Raw genomic sequence first — 20,095 nt, forward strand, 5'->3', positions numbered from 1 at the left:
GTGGCTACTCGCCCTGCGAGCCACCGATTTCCTCCTCCTCCCCACGGCGGGCGCCTCCGTGGAGCGAACCCCCGAAGTGGGGACCCCAGTCGGTGGGCTCCTCGAGGAGGCCCGGGGAGCCACTGGCTCGGCATCTGAAGGAATGTCGATGGCCGGGACCGCCTGGATGGGCGCAGCCAAACTCGTCTCCTCCGCCCTGGCCCTCTTCGCCGATCCGGAGGCCGCCGCGCCCTTTCTCTTCTGAGCTCTCATGCCCCTGGCGTGCATCCACGTTGCTTCGGCGTCCATTGCTAAAAAAAAAAAAAAAAAAAAAGAAAAGAAAGAGAAGAAAGAAGAAAAAGGAGAAAAAGAAGCAACACCGATCAATCAAGAGTCAAAAAAAAAAAAAAAAAGAAAAAGAAGAGAGTGGGAAGGAAAAAGAAGTAAAGAGAAGAAGAAGAGGAAGGCAAGAAAAGAAAAGATAAGACGAATACTCGCTGGATTCTGGGGGCTCAGGCCGATGTTGAAAAGAAGCTGCTCCCTCAGAAGATTAGGAAGGGAAGGAGCGGGATAAGTTAGAAGCTTCTGGGCGGCCTGGAGGTCGTCCTCCCCCAGGCTGGGAGCCCGGTGGACGGAATCCCTCAGAGAACCCCAAGGGGGCAGGCCCAGTTCCAGGGTCGGGCAGTGGACGAAGAGGTATTTCTCCTTCCAATTGTGAATCGAAGAAGGGGCACCTTTCAGCAACCCCTTCTTACCAAACTGGGAGGAGAAGTACCACCAGTCCTTCACCGAAGGATGGCGTTTGAAGGTATAAAAATGTCTAAACAAGGAGAGAGACGGCTGAACCTCGACTACGTGGCAGAGGGAGAGAAACCCTATCAAAAACCTAAAGGAATTCGGGGCCACGAAAGCGAGAGAGATGTCCAAGAAGCGGAAGAAGGCAGCGACAAAGGCAGGAAGCGAAAGCCGGAGTCCGGCACGGAACGCTTCCTAATACAAACAAAAGCGATCGGGAGGAGGAGTGCTGGCCCGGTCAGAGGGGCCAGGTAGCTCCAGGTCGTACTCCGGAGGAACCCCATACTGAACCCTTATCAGAAGGAGTTCCTCCGAAGTCGAGGAACATGGAATAACGCCCGGTGCGAAAATCGGGCGAGGCCCAGCCCCGGACGCGGGTTCGTCCACAGAGACAGGGACCTGGGGGTTTGAAGCAGAAGAACTCTCGGAACTGCCGGGAGCAGAAGAGCCAGAGGATATTTTGAGTAGTTTCGAAGGGGGGATCTAAAGGACCCTAAAAAGACGGACCGAAAGGGGAACGAGAGGCCGAAGACTAACTCGGAGGGATGCACAAAAGTAATGATGAGAAAAGAAGCCCCTAGGCGGTGAGAGGAAGGTTGGCACTAACCTATATTACTCTGAGGGACCTGGGGGACGAAAAACGGGAGGCACCTACGGCTCGAGAAGACGCTCACTAAAGCAGGGCTCTCGAAGAGAAGACAGACACCAGCGAAAACTCAGGAATGGAGTAGGACGCCTAAAGGAGGGAGGACGGGTTTAAATAGACCCTGGGATCCGGCGCCATAATGATCACGAATCCCCAAGGCCAGTCTGCATCCGACACGTGTCCCACTCCCCCTGGCAGACGGCTAAAAGCGGCTGACGGTTGGCAGGATCATAATTGCGCCGTACCTAGGCCAGAGTATCTGCGGTAATTTCGAAGCGTCCCCTCGTACTGCTCCAATTCGAAAAGACTCCGACACGCGCACATTTAATGCCAAAATATCCGGAGGTGGCAGTGCGCAGGATTCGAAGGGACGGTTTCGGCTGTGCCCATCTCTCTCTCTGTACTTCCTTCGTTTGAAATTCAAACTCGAAAGTAGGAGGACTGGTGTTGGGTATAAAATACCCACAGCCGAAGTCCTCAGTGGAATCGACTACACGACAACTTCACCCAGACTCCTACGGGAGCCGGGCTCCGTCACCGAGAACTCCAACAGCTTCAGCCGCAAGCAGACTCCGCCCGGACTCCTACGGGAGCCGGGCTCTACCGCCGACATCGACTACAGGACAGCTTCGCCCGTACTCCTACGGGAGCCAGGCTCCGTCCTCAGCATCAACCGCTGGTAGGCCTCGTCCGGACTCCTACGGGAGTCGGACCTCCCCTCTGACTTTAATTGCAGGGAGACTTCGCCCGGACTCTTATGGGAGCCGGGCTTCATCCTCGACTCCAACAGCTTCAGCCGCAAGCAGACTCCGCCCGGACTCCTACGGGAGCCGGGTTCCGCCGCCGACATCGACTACAGGACAGCTCCGCCCGGACTCCTACGGGAGCCGGGCTCCGCCGCCGACATCGACTACAGGACAGCTTCGCCCGGACTCCTACGGGAGCCGGGCTCCGTCCTCAGCATCAACCGCTGGTAGGCCTCGTCCGGACTCCTACGGGAGCCGGACCTCCCCTCTGACTTTAATTGCAGGGAGACTTCGCCCGGACTCGTATGGGAGCCGGGCTTCATCCTCGACGCCAACAGCTTCAGCCGCAAGCAGACTCCGCCCGGACTCCTACGGGAGCCGGGCTTCGCCGCCGACATCGACTACAGGACAGCTTCGCCCGGACTCCTACGGGAGCCGGGCTCTGTCCTCAGCATCAACCGCTGGTAGGCCTCGTCCGGACTCCTACGGGAGCCGGACCTCTCCTCTGACTTTAATTGCAGGGAGACTTCGCCCGGACTCTTATGGGAGCCGGGCTTCATCCTCGATGCCAACAGCTTCAGCCACAAGCAGACTCCGCCCGGACTCCTACGGGAGCCGGGCTCCGCTGCCGACATCGACTACAGGACAGCTCCACCCGGACTCCTACGGGAGCCGGGCTCCGCCGCCGACATCGACTACAGGACAGCTTCGTCCGGACTCCTACGGAAGCCGGGCTCCGTCCTCAGCATCAACCGCTGGTAGGCCTCGTCCAGACTCCTACGGGAGTCGGACCTCCCCTCTGACTTTAATTGCTGGGAGACTTCGCCCGGACTCTTATGGGAGCCGGGCTTCATCCTCGATGCCAACAGCTTCAGCCACAAGCAGATTCCGCCCGGACTCCTACGGGAGCTGGGCTCCACCGCCGACATCGACTACAGGACAGCTCCGCCCGGACTCCTATGGGAGCTGGGCTCCGCCGCCGACATCGACTACAGGACAGCTTCGCCCGGACTCCTATGGGAGCCGGGCTCCGTCCTCAGCATCAACCGCTGGTAGGCCTCGTCCGGACTCCTACGGGAGCCGGACCTCCCCTCTGACTTTAACCTTGACTGCAGAAAAACTTCACTCGGACTCCTACGGGAGCCGGGCTCCGTCCTCGACTCCAACGGCTGCAAGGCAGACTGCGACCGGACTCTTACGGGAGCCGGACGGACTCCTACGGGAGTCGGACTCCGCCGATAACTTCAGCTGCGAGCAGACTCCGCCCGGACTCCCACGGGAGCCGGGTTCCGTCCTCAACGTTAATTGCTGGTAAGCCCCGTCCGGACTCCTACGGGAGCCGGACTTCACCTTTAACCTTGACTACAGGAAAACTTCGCTCGGACTCCTACGGGAGCCGGGCTCCGTCCTCGATTCCAACGACTGCAGACAGTCTTCATCCGGACCTCTACGGTGGTCGGACTATGACCACTGTCGAACTTCAGCCGACAGATCAGTATCAGCACTCCCAGGCCACGATCGCGGCCACGATTCTGCTACATTTCCTGCGGCGGATTCCGCGCAGCTCCACCACTCCCTGACAGGCAACAGTAATGATCGCAGCACTGCTCCACTCCCCATGACGGATCCCGCGCGGCTCCATTACTACCTGACCAGTCATGATAAACGGCCACGATCCTGCTCCACCTCCTGCAACGGATACTGCGCGATTCTCTCATCCACTGGCAAGTCATGACGGCAAAATGCCACCCCACTTCATGCGGCAGACTCCACGTGGCACGCCCCAGCGATAGCCACGGGTTCGTTCCACTATGCTTCGCAGCAAACTCCGCCTGACCCTGGGCAGTCCACTGCCAGACGGTTACAAACATCGTCATCAATTCGTTGCTTCCTCCGCCTATAAAAGGGAGACTCAGATACGTTATTCGATAAGCTCATTTCTTATCTCAAAACTCTGCTAAATTCTCCGTTCGAGCACTCCATTCTTGTTGAGGTAGAGAACTGACTTGAGCGTCAGAGGGTCTTGCCGGAGCAACCCCACCTCCGGTTTAGACTTCCTTTGCAGGTCCCGACGGTGACCGCGGCTTCCCCGACTCCAGCTTCTCCGGCGCAAGCAGATTTTTGCACCAACAAATACTTTGACCCATATGATTTTCAATCATTGAGAACTTGTGAATCTTGCCTTATGGGTAAAATGACTAAGACTCCATTCTCTGAATATGGAGAGAGAGTAAAAGAGTTGTTAGCTCTGGTATATTCAGATGTATGTGGATCGATGACAACTCAGGTCAGAAGAGGATACTCTAATTTTATCACCTTTATGGATGATCTATCAAGGTTTGAATATGTGTATGTTATAAAGCATAAATTCGAAGCCTTTGATAAGTTCAAAGAGCATCAAAGTATGGTCAAAAAATAAACTTAAAAAAATATTAAGGTTCTTCAATCTGATCGAGGAGGAGAATACTTATCCAGTAAATTTTTTGATTATCTTTAAAGTACAGATATTCTCTCTGAGTGGACTCTTCTTTCTACATCGTAGTTGAATGGTGTAGTAGAAAGAAGGAATCGTACTTTGATGGATATGGTGCGGTCTATGATATACTTTACTAATCTCCTAATATCTTTTTGAAGATATGCCCTAGAGACTGTCGCATATATTTTAAATAGGATGCCTTCAAAATCTGTTGCAAGTACTCCATATAAAATATGGAAGGGAAGAAAGCTGAATCTTAAACATCTTAAGATATGGGGCCTTATGTCAAAAATATTTTTTGATATAAGCTAAGTGTTAGATCAGACAAATACAGATTGTAGGGTATCCTAAGGAAACTAATAAATACTATTTCTACCACCCTACTGAATAAAAGATATTTGTTAGTAGGCATGCCACTTTTTTAAAAAATAAATTCATCCAAAAAGGAGGCAGTGGGAAGAATATTGAATTTACAAAAGTTTAGAATCTATAAACCAATCTAAAAATATCTATGGTTGAACCACAAAAAGATCCTCAACTAGAAGTATCCAAAGATAAGGTACATCCATAATATACATCTCCTCTTCGAAAGTCAGACAGAGTGCGTCAAGCATATCTGAGATATGATTTTATCATTAAGAGTGATAATTCGATCAACATCATTCAGGATGATGATCTATTGACCTATTTTGAAGCTGTCATAAGTAGAGACTCAGATAGATGGTTGGAAGCTATGAAATCTGAGATGGACTCGATGTACACCAACTAAGTATGGATCTTGGTTGATGCATCTGAGGGTATGATCCTAATAGGGTGCAAGTGGATCTTCAAGAAGAAGATCGGAGTAGATGATCAAGTGAAAACCTACAAAGCTAGGTCAGTGGCAAAGGGTTTCAGACAAAGACAAGAAATTGACTATGATAAAATTTTTTCATCAGTGGCTATGCTCAAGTCTATTCAGATTTTACTTCTATAGCTGCATACTATGATTTTGAAATATGACAGATGGATGTCAAGACCATTTTTCTCAATGATAATCTTGAAGAAGAGGTCTATATGACTTAGCCAAAGAAATTTTCTTAAATGGGAGGACAAATCAAGTATGCATGCTAAATAAATTCATCTATGGATTGAAGCAGGTTTCAAAGAGCTGGAACATCCGATTTGATATAACAATCAAAGAGTTTGATTTTATCAAAAATGAAGATAAACTATATATGTATAAGAAGACAAGTAGGAGTGCTATTATCTTCTTGATTTTGTATGTCGATGACATACTGCTTATTGAGAATGATATCCCAATGTGACAATCCGTTAAGACTTGGCTATCGAATAAGTTTTCTATGAAAGACTTGAGTAAAGCATCATATATATTGGGTATAAAGATCTATAGAGATAGATCTAAGAGGATGCTAGGCTTATTCCAGTCACGGTACATAGATCTCATGTTAAAGAGATTTAATATGGAGGCAAATAAGAGAAGTTACTTGCCTGCAAGTCATGGTATATGTCTCTTTAAGAAAATATATCCTAAGACACCAGAGGAGAGAAAGAGGATGAACGAAATCTCTTATGCTTCGGCTATGGGATCAATTACGTACGTCATGCTATATACCAGGCCTAATGTAGCTTATGCTTTAGGCATAGCTAGCAGATTTCAGACTGATCCAGGAGAGCATCATTGAAAAGTTGTGAAAAATATTTTGAAGTATCTAAGAAAGACTAAAGATATTTTTCTCATATATGGAGGAGGATCAGAGTTGAAATTAGAAAGATATATAGATTCTAGTTTTCAATCTGATCTGCATGATAGCAAGTCAATATCAGGATACGTGTTTATCTTAAATGGTGGAGAAGTAAGTTGGAAGAGTTTCAAACAGCAAACAATAGCTGACTCAACCACTGAGGCAGAGTACATCGCTGCTAGTGAAGCCACTAAGGAAGCTATCTGGATGAAGAAGTTCATCATGAAATTAGGAGTTGTTCATGAGATTGAAGGATCAGTGCCATTCTATTGTGATAACACTGAGGTCATTATTTAAGCTAAAAAACTTAGATCTCATCAAAGATTCAAGCACATCCTCAGATGCTTCCATCTTGTTTGAAAAATTATAGAGAGACAAGATGTTGTCCTTGAACGAGTTGACATAAAGAATAATATAGTAGACCCATTCACTAAGACCATATCACAGTAGCTATTTGATCGCCATCTTGATTATATGGGACTGAAATATAGAGGTGATTGGCTTTAGTGAAAGTGGGAGATTAAAAGAAAAGTATCCTACAAACCAATCGCATGTATGTTGCGATGAGACTTTTCTTTATAAATTTCTAACTCATGTAATGGTATTTATTATTTGATAATAAAATGAGACATTGTTTCATCATTCTAGCTGCATCTTATTATGTCTAAGATTATGATGAATCTCAAAAATTAAGGCAATAGTTTTAGGAGACATGAATGGGTCATGTCAGTGAGATCTAAAATTTTAAATTCTAATCTTAAATATTTTTGATCGTGGGCGCATTGAGTTGGAGATCAATATTTCAGAAAAACTGGCACATCCTATGTGTGCTCAATAGAGAGGGTGACTGATCTCACTAGCCACTTGTGCGGAAACACTAATACAAGGATGTGGGTACTTATTTGAATATGAGTCCACTAAATTAACTCACTGATAGAGAATATTTTATAAAAGTCTTACTTGCATGTCAAAAGATGGTTCTCTAAGTGAGAGTTGTGTAAGTAATTCATAGATCTGAGATCACCATAGAATCTTGTACATATGAGATCATCTAGGTATGGCATTAAGATATGTACGAGATGTTCTAGATATGGTAGAGTGTGCATGAAGATTATAAGTTAGTCAATATAAAATTGATCACTTCTAGTAAGAGAAGATCGCATCCTGTGAATTCTCATCTCTAGATGACTCGAAAAAATTTTTTTGATCAAAAGCAAGATGAAAATTAGAAAAAATTTCTAATGCTTCATCATTAGAGTCATCATTGATTGATGGAGAATCAATATGAATATGTGTTTGAGTTTGACATTATTCCATACTCATGAACATATTCGGGATGTGGGGATGATTGAAAGATTGAATTGCATAGTAACTTGCCACTGAAGGATATATTTGATATTTTCATCAAATTTTATATCTTCTAGATAGTTATAATACATTGCTAGACGTCAATCTTGACTTGTAGGTTTGATCAAATTAAAGAGTTTAATTCGATCATCAATTAGAAAGGATTCTAATTGTTGAACTCGGATTACCTCGATTGGACCTAAATTCGTTAGATTGGAGTCTAATCAAATTAGGTCAACTTACACTCGGACCTACTACTGGCTAGATGTGGAACTCAATGGATCACACATATAAAAAAATTAGCCAAGAATCCTTTTGATAAGGTTGATTGGATTTTTGGATCCAATCAGAATTTTCAATAGGCATGCTAGCACATGTGGAAACCTTAGCTCTTTGAATTGGATTCAGCTTCAGTTTGAATCTTGCTTTCTGATCAAATCAAATTGTGCCATGGTCTAATTTGGATTTAGATTTGGGTGTGGCAGCTATTAGATGGTGCCACCTTGCCTTATGGGATGCTATGACCAAGAGTCCAAGTTTGATTGGACTTTAGGTGCGCAAAAGAAGAGGGCACACGCGTATTTGCATGAGCAGAAGGATGGAATCATTCTGACTTAGGATTTAGATATGTGTGGCAGCCCACATCACCCTCTATCCTTTGAGACACATCTCAAAATATGAGTTGTAATTTTTCTAGATTTTATGCATGGAGAAAAGTTGGAAAGAAATCTAGTTGTGTAGCGCGCATACGAGGATGAGTCACGCGACTCCTCATGTTAATGATTTTTTCTCCCATTCAAATTTTATTTGAATGGGGCATGATCTATCAGATAACATTTCTTTTTGAATCCGTATTTAAATGGATATTTATCTGGAATATTTTTAGACTTATCTGATGGTCAATCAGACGCTAGAAACATCCCTACCGAGTGCGCACGCTGTGATAAGTTTGTCGCGTGAAGAGATGCGAGAAGGAATCCTTTCGGTGGTTTTCTTATTTTTTTGTCTTATCATCTGGAATTAGAATTTAATCCTCTTGCCATGTGGCAAGTTCTAGATTTTTCTGATTTGAGAAGGGATGCGAAAACATCCCTTCTTTGGACACACACGTGGGTGAAACTTCAGTTCGACGTATCAGGCAAAAGAGTCCTTCTGTATGAAGATTCTTAATTTTTCTGATATGCAAATCAGATAGGACGTTCAGAATAGGCATGTCCTTTCTTTTAGGTGCCCCTCTAATGCCCATAAAAAGGCTTGCGCACTGGTGTCGGAGGTATTCCAATCAACTTTTCAATTTTGTCTCCGAGTCTCTCCTTTCTTTCTTACAATCTATCATAGTTTTAAGACAAGATTTTGGTACTTAAGACAAAGCCTAATTAGGTCCAGACAAGGATAGGGAAGGTCCTAAAGAAGGAGATTCAGATGTCCAGAGGAGGTTCTAAGGGGGTCGAGTCAGATTTTCGAAGAAACCTGATAAATACAAGACTAGTCGAGTTCTAAGGGTTAGAACTCTTGAAGCAAGGTTCAAGAAAGAGTGCCGTTCTTGGCTCAACTTCTGTGTGGATCACCATTGGAGGACGGACATTTGGATATCTCATGAAAATTGGAATTAGCACTATGGGTATTCTTCTTATCCAAGATTAATTATGCTTTGATTGTTATAGTCAAAGGATTCTGGGTTCTAGAGTTTCGATACGTTAGGATATTTTGAATAAAAAATTTTAAATATCTAATCCTTCTGCTGCGCCACCAGAATCTAACGTATGGCACTTGAATATTCTAACCTGAATATTGTAATATAGGTATGAGAAATAATGTTGTGTTATTTTTCAATAGGCTTATTAGCTGTCTTCAAGCATGCGACAGGGCAAAGCATTCTAATTGTTTTATAGTTTTCTTTCTCGAAACGCTTTAGTAACTCAGATATGTAACTCAAAGTCACTCAGCTGATGTGTTGTATTCTTCTTGCACCCTTGGATTTAGCTTTGTGAACTGCGCCATGTTTTGAAGCAATTTAAAGCGGATGGTGCAAGAAAGCTGAGTGACTTTCTTGTTTGATTTTTCTGAGTAACCACGCAATTACTCAACTGCTAGTAGGAATAAGAATGGCTATACATGTTGCGTCAGTATCTGTGGAATGTGTGGTTGATGTTTGTATTATTTTGTTTCTGTTGCTTTATTTATAGGAACAAACAAAAAGCAAAATGCTGCAAAGTCCATTTCCGAATGGACTAACTTCATGATAGCAAACTTTGTTCCAAAGTTGTATCCAAACGTCAAAAGTATTTTTCTATCTGAGCTTTTGCTTTATTATGTTTGTCATGCACGTGCAAACATATCCAACTAGTAAAGATTTTGGAGTTAGGGTTACCTGACAGCCGAGAATATAATAAAAATAAATAGCCTGCACATAATATCCAAATCTTTCATTTATCAGGCTGCAAGTGGACATTTCTGCATTAGATGTTGACTATCTTGTCCTTATTCCAAGCAATGGTACGCGTGCGCCGTCTAACATATTGTATACTAATTATAAAATTATCATCAACTTGCTTCGTCAGTGGCTACCACCGGAGGTGGCAGGGAAAATGTACCACGAACTTTCATCATAAATTTCTCACAATAAGAGAAGGAATGAAAGAGAAGTCTTTCGAAATTTATCGGATTAAACCCATGGCCCATAATAATATATATCAAAATTTATTTTATATATTTAAATTTAATCTAAATTTTAACTAAAGATAAACACGATACGTCTGCGATTTGTACTTGAATTTCTTTTACATCCGTTTGTTCAGTTAATTTAATAATTTTTTTTATTGATTTTCGAAACGAATCTCTATTTTTTAACTATAAACTATGTATTATGCAAGAATATTTAGTTGTCCATAAAATTTTTTAATTCTTATGATAGCAATATTGAGTCTCTGATTCCAATAAAATGATAAAGATATATTTGATGATTATTAGGATAAAATCAAACTGTATATAACAATAATGGATGTCCAGACTAATAATTTAGATGTTGCCTTTAATAATGAGGCATGTTACAAAAGAATACATCCTACAAACTTAGTTCTCAACTCATCTGTGAGAGCTTATGAGGTCCTTCCATTGAGAATACTCGGATTGAGATCGGAAAACTAAGGTGCTATTTGTGGACAGTGAGGAGCACATCCTGCTCAGTTTCTTCTTATAATTGTAGATAGGTTGATTATAGAGATCATAGATAGCATCAATGATTTCTCCTTTATATAAGTTCTATTGTCCTATAAAGTTGAATATTATGATATCGAAGCTATACAGGTTATTTGACTTCATGATTGAAACCTTTATGTCTATATAAAAATTTTATGGATATAAATTAGATCAGCCATCTTAGCCGATTGCTTGTGACTGTAGTCTAATAAACCATTCCCAATAGAGGCCTGTGTTGTTTTAGTTATTTATTTATTTTATTAGGCCTATGATTTTTTTTAAAGGACCATGAATTAATGTTTAAATAAATAAATAAATAAATAGAGGATAAAATTAAAGGAAGAAGAGGATGAGGGTGCTCACATTATTCCACTGTCATGCCCTGCTCCTCTCATCATGAAGGCTAGCTTCTGAGCTCCTATCGTCATGCCCTCCTCTCACTGGGATGGCCAGACAGGTGGCTGATAGCCCTCTGGCATGGGTCGGCAAGCAAGCTCATCGAGTTGCTGCATCGGTTCTCTGCTATTTGCTGACCACCCACTGCCCATAAAAATAAGGAGAGGGAGGTTGAAAATAGAACCGTCGGAACTCGATAAAGTGGTGGTTCCTCCTCAAAATCGCCAACATAAAGGGATGGTGGGTCTTGGGGAGAGGGCGGCGGTCGTGATTGGGCCTTTCTGGTAGCCATTGACCAAGATTTGGTGAAGGGAAGCACCAGTTTGGCCTCTCCTCCATCAATCTTCTAGGGAACTAGCTAATCACTGACACACAGGTGGTTGGGAGGAGTTTATGGGTTGGCCGTCAGTGTTTGGATCGGTCGGTGATCCACTAACAGAGAATCATCGAGGAGGGGGTTGCCAGTCATGGTGGTTCCCACCCCTCGATTATGATCGAGAAAAAATGGGAAGAAGAAGGAAAGATGGGGAACATGTTTAGATTTTGGGTTTTGACCCAAAATCCGAAACCCAGTTGGACTTGATTTGTTAAAAAAGGATAATTTCATAATTAAGACCCAAGTAAAGTACTTTATTGCACAAAGGTCTTTCGATAATTGCATTCTGGTCCCTATAATAGTACTTTATCACATAAAAAGCCCTATATTATTATCATATCCCTGTAATAAAGTTTATTATGTAAAAATCCTCTAATAATTATAATAAGGTTCTGATATATGGTTTTATTACATAAAAATAAATTAATTTGCACATTACATTTTTTTTATGTACTATTTAAATTTTTATATACAAATAGAGTATTATGAACCTATTATCGTATTCTTAATGATATATTCATGCCATATTATATATATAAAGTTTATTAATACTATTTATAAGAAATTAAAAATTTTTGATTTGAATGTTCGATGCAATCCAATAAAGTTTTAATAGTGTCATATAGTTACGTCTAAACTATTAAAATATTGATTTCCTCCCAAAAGAATATCTTCATATTCGATGTTTAGACAGATGAAATGGTGAGAGTGTATATTGGATTGAGTGATCTTTTTATATCCAAAGATACGATGTTTGTTTATATGCATTATGCATGTCTTGTTAGGTTTACTAGTGATATGACATATATATCGCTAAATAGATATAGCCAATAGTATATTATGGCACTTATCCAAATAAGAGATATAAGATGTACCTGATTGTCCACTAAAGTTAAATATCAAAAAATTTATTTACTTTAGATAAAGTTTAATTATTATTTAGTCTTATTATTTGATGATAATATGAGCATGTATTTTTTGTAGCACTAATTTCTACAATGATTGATAGTAGCATAGGATTTTTTTTAATAGATCAAATTTCATAGAGTAAAAAGGGAGAATAATACTCATATTGGAATGTGCTGATCTTGATCTAATGTTTCGAGTGTATGAATCTTTGCCACTTATGAATAAAAGTATATCAGATTAGAAGAGCTTTTCTGAGAAATGGGAGGGTTCCAATCGTCTCAGTTTGCCCCTAATGAAATCCAACAAAGCCAAGTAGATTGGGGGATACATCCTTTATATTGTAAGACATACAATTTCTTAAAAACTATGGAGAAGCAATTTGTAAGCTCTAATAAAGTAAAAGCCAATATCCTAATGATGAGATTAGTTTCCATAAAATATACAAACAAATTGGTATACATAAGCACATTATAGAGATAAGGGATATTATAGTGCAGTTAAATGATATTAAGATTTTCATATCAAATGTATTTCTAGTCCACTTTGTTTACTTCTCTTTAATTAAAATATGATCTCTTTAAGATCTCCTATAATATATATGACGAGGATTGGATAGTTAATGAATTATTAACAAAATGTATGCAAAAGGAGGAGAGATTAAGAGGTAAGAAGATAAAGAGCGTGAACTTTCCTTCACATTAAGCTAGCGGGAAAGTAGATAAAGAGAAGGGTGCCTCCAAGACCAAAGAGAAGAAGGTATTAGCTAAAGCTCTCAATAAAATTCTCAAATGCTTCTTTCGCAAAAAGAAGGGACACCTGTAAAATCTGCATAAAGTATAAAAGTGACTACAAAAGAAAGACACCATTTCCTCTTTTATATATTTTGAATTTAATTTAGTAAATATTTCTAATTCTACTTGATGAATTGACTCTGATATATTTGTATATATTGCCAACAAGGTGCAGAGCTTCCTATCAAGAAGGCCTTTGACTAAAAGTGAATAATCCATTATCATTAGAAATAAAGCATGTTCACAAGTCAAGATAGTTGGATACTACAAGATAATCTTAGATTCTAGATTTATCTTACATTTAGATAGAACCTTTTATATTCCTTCTTTTTTTAATAATTTAGTTTCTATTCTAGCTTTGGACAAAGTTGGTTTTCATGTTTCTATTGGAAACTATAAATTTGATCTAATAAAAGACTCTATAGTTGTTAGTTCTGGGTTGCTATGCAATGGCCTTTATAAATTATTTTTTGCATCATTCATTTGAGCAATCTTTCCTTGTAAATTCTTCTTTTAGCAATAAAGAGGTAGAATTAATAAAAATATCTCTATATTATAGCACCGAAGATTGGGGCATATCTCTGAAGGAAAGGTCAAAAGACTAGTAAAGAATAGAATCTTGGGATCATTAAATTTCACTAATTTTAAGACCTAAGTTGACTACATAAAAGCAACAAAGACACAGACATACACATCTCAAAAGGAAAGAATGAAAAATCTTTAGAAATCATTCATACTGATATATGTAGACCTTTTTTCCTATGTCTAATAAATGAAAAGTATTTCTTTCGGATTCATTTATTGATGACTATTCACAGTATATATATATATATATATATATATATGTACCTTCTATTTGATAATATTTTTAATTTTTAAAAAAAATTAAAATAGAGATAGAAAGATAATCATGAAAAATGATTAAAATAGTCAGATCTGATAGATATGGAAAGTACTATGGGAGACATCTAAAGATGCGACAAAGGCTAGGACAATTAGCAGAATTCCTAAAGAAATAAAGGATTATAAATCAATACACAATATCTGAAACACCATATCAAAATGGTATAGTTGAAAGAAGAAAAATGAATGGTTAAAGAAATAGTTTGAACTACGATAAGTTATTCTATTCTATTTATTTTATTATAGGATGAGGTTGTAAAGACAGCTATACATATCTTAAATAAGATCCCTACTAAGATAATTCAAAGGACTCTTGATGAGTTACGGATGGTAAGAAATCTAGATTGAAATAAATGCATATATGGGGTTGTTCAACTGAAGTCAAAGTTTACAACCCATAAGAAAGGAAGTTTGATCTATGAACGATCAGTGATTTTTTTATTGATTATCTGAGACGTCAAAAGGTTATTGATTCTATTATCCATATCGTATACCAAAGACAGTAGAAACTAATAAAGCTACATTTTTAGAGGATGGTATGTTTAGTGGGAGTGGAGAATCTTGAGCATTATTTTTTAAAAAATATAGAAAATAAATTTAGTGCCTAAAAAGTAGATTAAAGTGATGATTTCTATTATTATTTCTTGAGATAATATTCAGAACTTCAACAAGTTTCATCCCACGAGATTTCTATTGTTGAAGAAGTAATTGTTCGACCACCATCACAAGCGGATTAAGGGACATCTCTCTAGAGATCTACTATAATAAAAGAATCAGCTATATCTTCAGATTATATGGTATATCTGATTGATATGGATGGAAAGGATGATGATCTTGAGATGTTCTGATAAGCCATGAAAGATGAGACCTTTTCACAATGGTTAGATGCCATGAAAGAAGATCTAAGCTTATGCATAACAACCATGTTTAAGAATTAGTTGATCTACCTGAAAGGTTACAATCAATAGGTTGCAAATAGATCTATGAGATTGAAAAAAGTTCAATAGTAAGATTGAACGATATAAAGCTATACTTGTGATAAATAAGTTCATAAAAAGAAAGGCATTGACTTTAAAGAGACATATTTTTCTATTTTATTTAAGGAATTTTTTTATCATTATTATAGTTTTAGTAGCTTATTTTGACTTGGAGCTACATCAAATAGATGTGAGAACAGTCTTTCTTGATGGTGATCTAAAGAACCTACATCGAATAATCCAAGGATTTTGTTGTTAGTAGATAAGACATATGGTTTGCAGATTAAAGAAATCTATTTATGAACTTAAATAGGCTTATAGACAGTGGTATTTTAAATTTAATAGGATAATCACTTTCTTTAGATTTGAAGAAAATACTATTAAATGTATATACATGAAGGACAGTGGGAGTAAATTTATAATTTTGATATTATATGTGGATAATATTATACTTGCTAGTGGTGATCTTGGTCTACATAAAGAAATCAAATATTTCTATCCCAAAACTTTGAGATAAAAAAATAGATGAAGCTGCTTATATTATTGACTTTGTGATAATGGAGATAGATATTTAGGGTGACTTGGACTATCTTTAAAAACTCTTTAGAGATTAGAAAAATTTGGAACAACAAATGCTTCCCCCGGTGTGCTCCTATTGTAAAGCATGGTAAACTTAATAAACTTTAATATCCAAGAAATGAATAAAAAGAGAGAAAATGAGGTCTATACTCTATACATCTATTGTTGAGAGTTTGAATTATGCCAAGGTTTGTGCATGTCCAAATATTGTATTTATTGTATCGAAGTTGGGGCATCCAGGAATAAAACATTGAAAAGTTACAAAGAAAGTCATACATTATTTGTAGGGTATAAAATAATACATGCTCACCTACGGATGGTATGGTCATCTTAAAGTAATTGGCTATTCAGATTCGGACTTTGCTAGAGCACCGATAGTAGAAAGTCTACCATCGGGTACATCTTTCTTCTTGTAGGAGGTATTATATAATGGATAATATAAAACATCTTGTCACCACATCCACTATGGAATTAGAGGACATAACTTATTATGAGACTTCCTCACAAGTCATATGATTGTAGAATTTTATTGCAAAATTTAGAATTATGACTCTATTAATAGACCAATCAAAATATATTAGGATAATAATTCTACATTGAGGTTCTCCAATAATATGAAGAGTATAAGCACTTAAGAGCACATTAGTCTTAAATATTTTACACTTCGTAAAAGAATAAAGAAAAAATAATATCTATGAAATATATTAATACAAAGCTAATGATTGCAGATCCATTGACTAAAAAACTTTCTCAGGATTTTTAAAAAAATTCACATTAAAAACTTGATTATGAGGTGTCATTAGTATTGTGATGCATAAAAGGTCATATGTTGATTAACAATATATTTGCTATCATGATTTATATTGATGATTATATTATAATTAAGTAGATAAATTATATCCTACAAAAGTATTAAGTTTTTGATTATGGCGGCATCAGTTTTTTGATGATCAAATTCAGATAAATTTTATTAAATATTTTTAAAATATTATAAAATAATTAAAATAAAGATGATAATGTTAGGTTGGGCCAAGTAGGAGAATGTTAGAATTTATCCGATTAAGCTCATCTAGATGTAGCCCACACTAATACATATTGGAATTTATTTTACATGTTTTAGTTGATATGGATTCTGACTAGAGGTAAACTTTCAATAAAATGATAAAGATATATTTGATGGTTATTATATAATAAAGTCAAAACTTTAATAATCATTGTGGATAACGTCCATCTTAGTATTTTTTTGATAGATTCAAATATTACCTCTGATAGGTAAGGCAAGTTATAAAAGGATACCTCCTACGAACTTAGTCCATAACTCATCTAAGAGAGCTTGTAAGGTCCTCTCCATCAAGGATACTCAAAGTTGAGATTGAAAAATTAAGGTACCACTCATGGACAACAAGAAGCACATCCAATTCAGTTTCTTCTTATGATTGTAGGTAGGCTGATTTCAGAGATCATGGATGGCATTAATGCCTTCTTTTTCGTGTAAGTTCTATTGTCTCATAAAGTCTAATAAAATATTGATAGAATAGTAAGATAGAGTGAAGGCTTTTGGAGGTCCATTGAGAATTTTCAGAGAATGGAAGTTTGTAAAACCATTGAATGGATACTTCTATGATATTATTTTTCACCTTTGGGTAGGTGGTACTATAAGAAAAGAGATTTTTAGCGATGAATTTATTTACGATGAAAATTATTTCCATCGTAAATATGAATGTCAACAATGTAAAAATTTTTTTATCACTAATAATAAAATATTTACGATGATTTCAAATTTTTATCTTAAATAAGAAGAATTAGTGACAAAAAAATAACTTCCATCGTAATAAATAGCATATTTTTGATGAATATTTTTATCATAAATAAAAAAATATTTTTTAAATTACAAATATATAAATATTAGTGATGAAGGTATTTTCGTCGGTAATAGTCAAAATTTTTGCGACAAAAACCACATTTTTGTCGTCAATAATCCTTATATACACTAAAAATACTCGTCACTAGTAAGTCAAGAAAAATTAAAAAAATAGATATTTTTAATTATTTACGATGTAAGTTTGAATCAGAAATAATTTCATTATTTATGATGAAAGATGATTTTGTGTCGCAAATAAGAATTATTAACGATGAAAGTTCGTTAATACTTTAAAAAATTAGATAAATTAAAAATTTAAAACATAAAAATTATTTGCAATGAAAATAAAAATATCATAGATAATTAAAATATTTATGATAAAAATATATTTTTTTATCAAAAAATATTGACAATTTACGATAAAATATTTCGTTGCTAATAACTGAGAAATAAAAAAAATAAAAATTCAAAAAGTAAGGTATTTGCGACTTAAGATAAAGATTCATCATTAATAAGGTATTTTTCACAATAAAATTTTTTAGTCATAAATAATTAGAAAATAAAAAACTAAAATAAATTACAAACTATTTACGATAAAAGCATATCCATCGTTAATAGTTCAATTATTAGCGATGGAAACATATTTTTCATCATAAATAAATATATTTTAAAAATTTAAAAGTAAAAGATAATTTATGATAGAAACTATTCATCATAAATAATAAACTATTTGCGATGATAAATCATGTTATGATCACAAATCGTCAATTATTTACGATATAAATTTTTCATCGCTAATATTTAAAAAAATAAAAAATTTTAAATTTAAAAAAACTAAACTATTAGCGACTGATATATATCTTTCCATCGTTAAAATATTTTTTAATGATGACAAATTTCATCGCTAATATTTTAAAAATTTTAAAAATTTAAAAAAGCTTTCATATTGAAGGATATATATTATAATAAATTTTTTTATATTTATAAAAAATTTTAAGATAGTTTTAAAAAATAATATGTGTAAAATAAAGTTATGTAGAATATTAAGATATGTGTATATAAAAGGCACATGAAAAATCATAGTCTATGAAGATTATGTTGTCACAAATGTTGGGGCATGGGAAGGTCGAAGGGTAGTTCTAGAATAAAGATGATGGTAAATCTAGAGGATGGTAGAGTTGCATCCTTAGGTGTCTGCATTATTATATATATATACATCATGGTAAATCTGAGTCTGTCTTGGACCCAGAGATGGCAGCATGCAGCAAGAGGAGGAGTACACTCACAGGTTGGCAATTAGATTTTGATTCTTTTATGTATCTTGTTACAGTATTGTTCAATTATCCTTTATACTTTTTATCCTCTTTAAGTATCTATATAGAGTGCGTTGCATACAAGCAAATGGTATTGAACATGTTAATGGGATGCATAAGGCCTCGTTGGCTAAGTTTTCTGTGCTTTTTCCATAATAGCCCATTAGGTACCGAAGTTCATGCTTCCTACATGATCCAATCTATATCCAGTCAGAATTGCTACTCCTTTTTCTTTAGTAAAATCACTTTGAACCTAAAATCACTTTGAAAAAGATATGTGTATATATATACATATATACATATACACACATATATATACATATATATATATACACAAATATATACATATATTATTGTATTATTGTGGCTAAGAGATGAATGGAAGAAAATAATACGAAAAAAAGACTTGGTCAGGAGAAATTCTTTTTTAAATGAGAAATTATTTTTTATTGATTATTAGCGATGGAAAAAAATTTTCATCGCTAATTATGTAATTAGCGATGAAACTCTATATTTTCATCGTAAATAATATTTTCGCGGGGGGTGAATTTTTTCAGTGAAATTTTTTTTGGTAAAAATTATTAGCGATGAAAATTTTTGTTTCGTTGCAAATATTTTTTTGTTCAAATTAGTTGTGATGAAAATTTATTATTAGTGACTAAAACTTACGTCGCTAATACCCCGCGTCCCATCAACTCCCATCAGAAACCCATTTTTCTTCCTCGTTCCCCCCGGTAGTCTGGCTTCTTCTCTCCCTTCCATGAGCTTCCTCCCCCCCAGTGTCTCGCATGCCTCTGGTTTCCTCCACCGTCGCTATCGCCGTCGAGGTGAGTCGACTTTAACTTTTTTTTTTGGGTGGGTTCGGGTCAGGGACGAGGATGGGGAACGGCCCGAGGCCGGTGTGCCGGGACTGGCATGTTGGGGATGGCGTGCCTAGGTCGAGATGGTGGGCCGCGGCCACGTGGGGCCTGCGACAACGGGCCTGGGATGGGCCAGGGCTGGGGTCGGGGAGCCGGAGCCAGAGTCGGCGACGTCGACTCTTCATTTTTTTTGGGGGG

General features: G+C 37.6%; 1 protein-coding gene across 1 annotated transcript in view; it reads left to right on the forward strand.

The window, feature by feature from the left end:
- LOC105032573 (L-type lectin-domain containing receptor kinase IX.1-like) overlaps positions 1–19,193 on the forward strand; it is a 32,156-nt gene extending 12,963 nt beyond the window's left edge. The window contains exon 3 of the mRNA XM_073252508.1: positions 19,095–19,193. Coding sequence (XP_073108609.1) covers positions 19,095–19,193 — 99 coding nt within the window. The remainder of the gene's footprint in view (positions 1–19,094) is intronic.
- The last annotated feature ends 902 nt before the right edge of the window (positions 19,194–20,095 follow it).

This window comes from Elaeis guineensis, chromosome 1 (genome assembly GCF_000442705.2).
Source record: "Elaeis guineensis isolate ETL-2024a chromosome 1, EG11, whole genome shotgun sequence".
Taxonomy (NCBI): Eukaryota; Viridiplantae; Streptophyta; class Magnoliopsida; order Arecales; family Arecaceae; genus Elaeis; species Elaeis guineensis.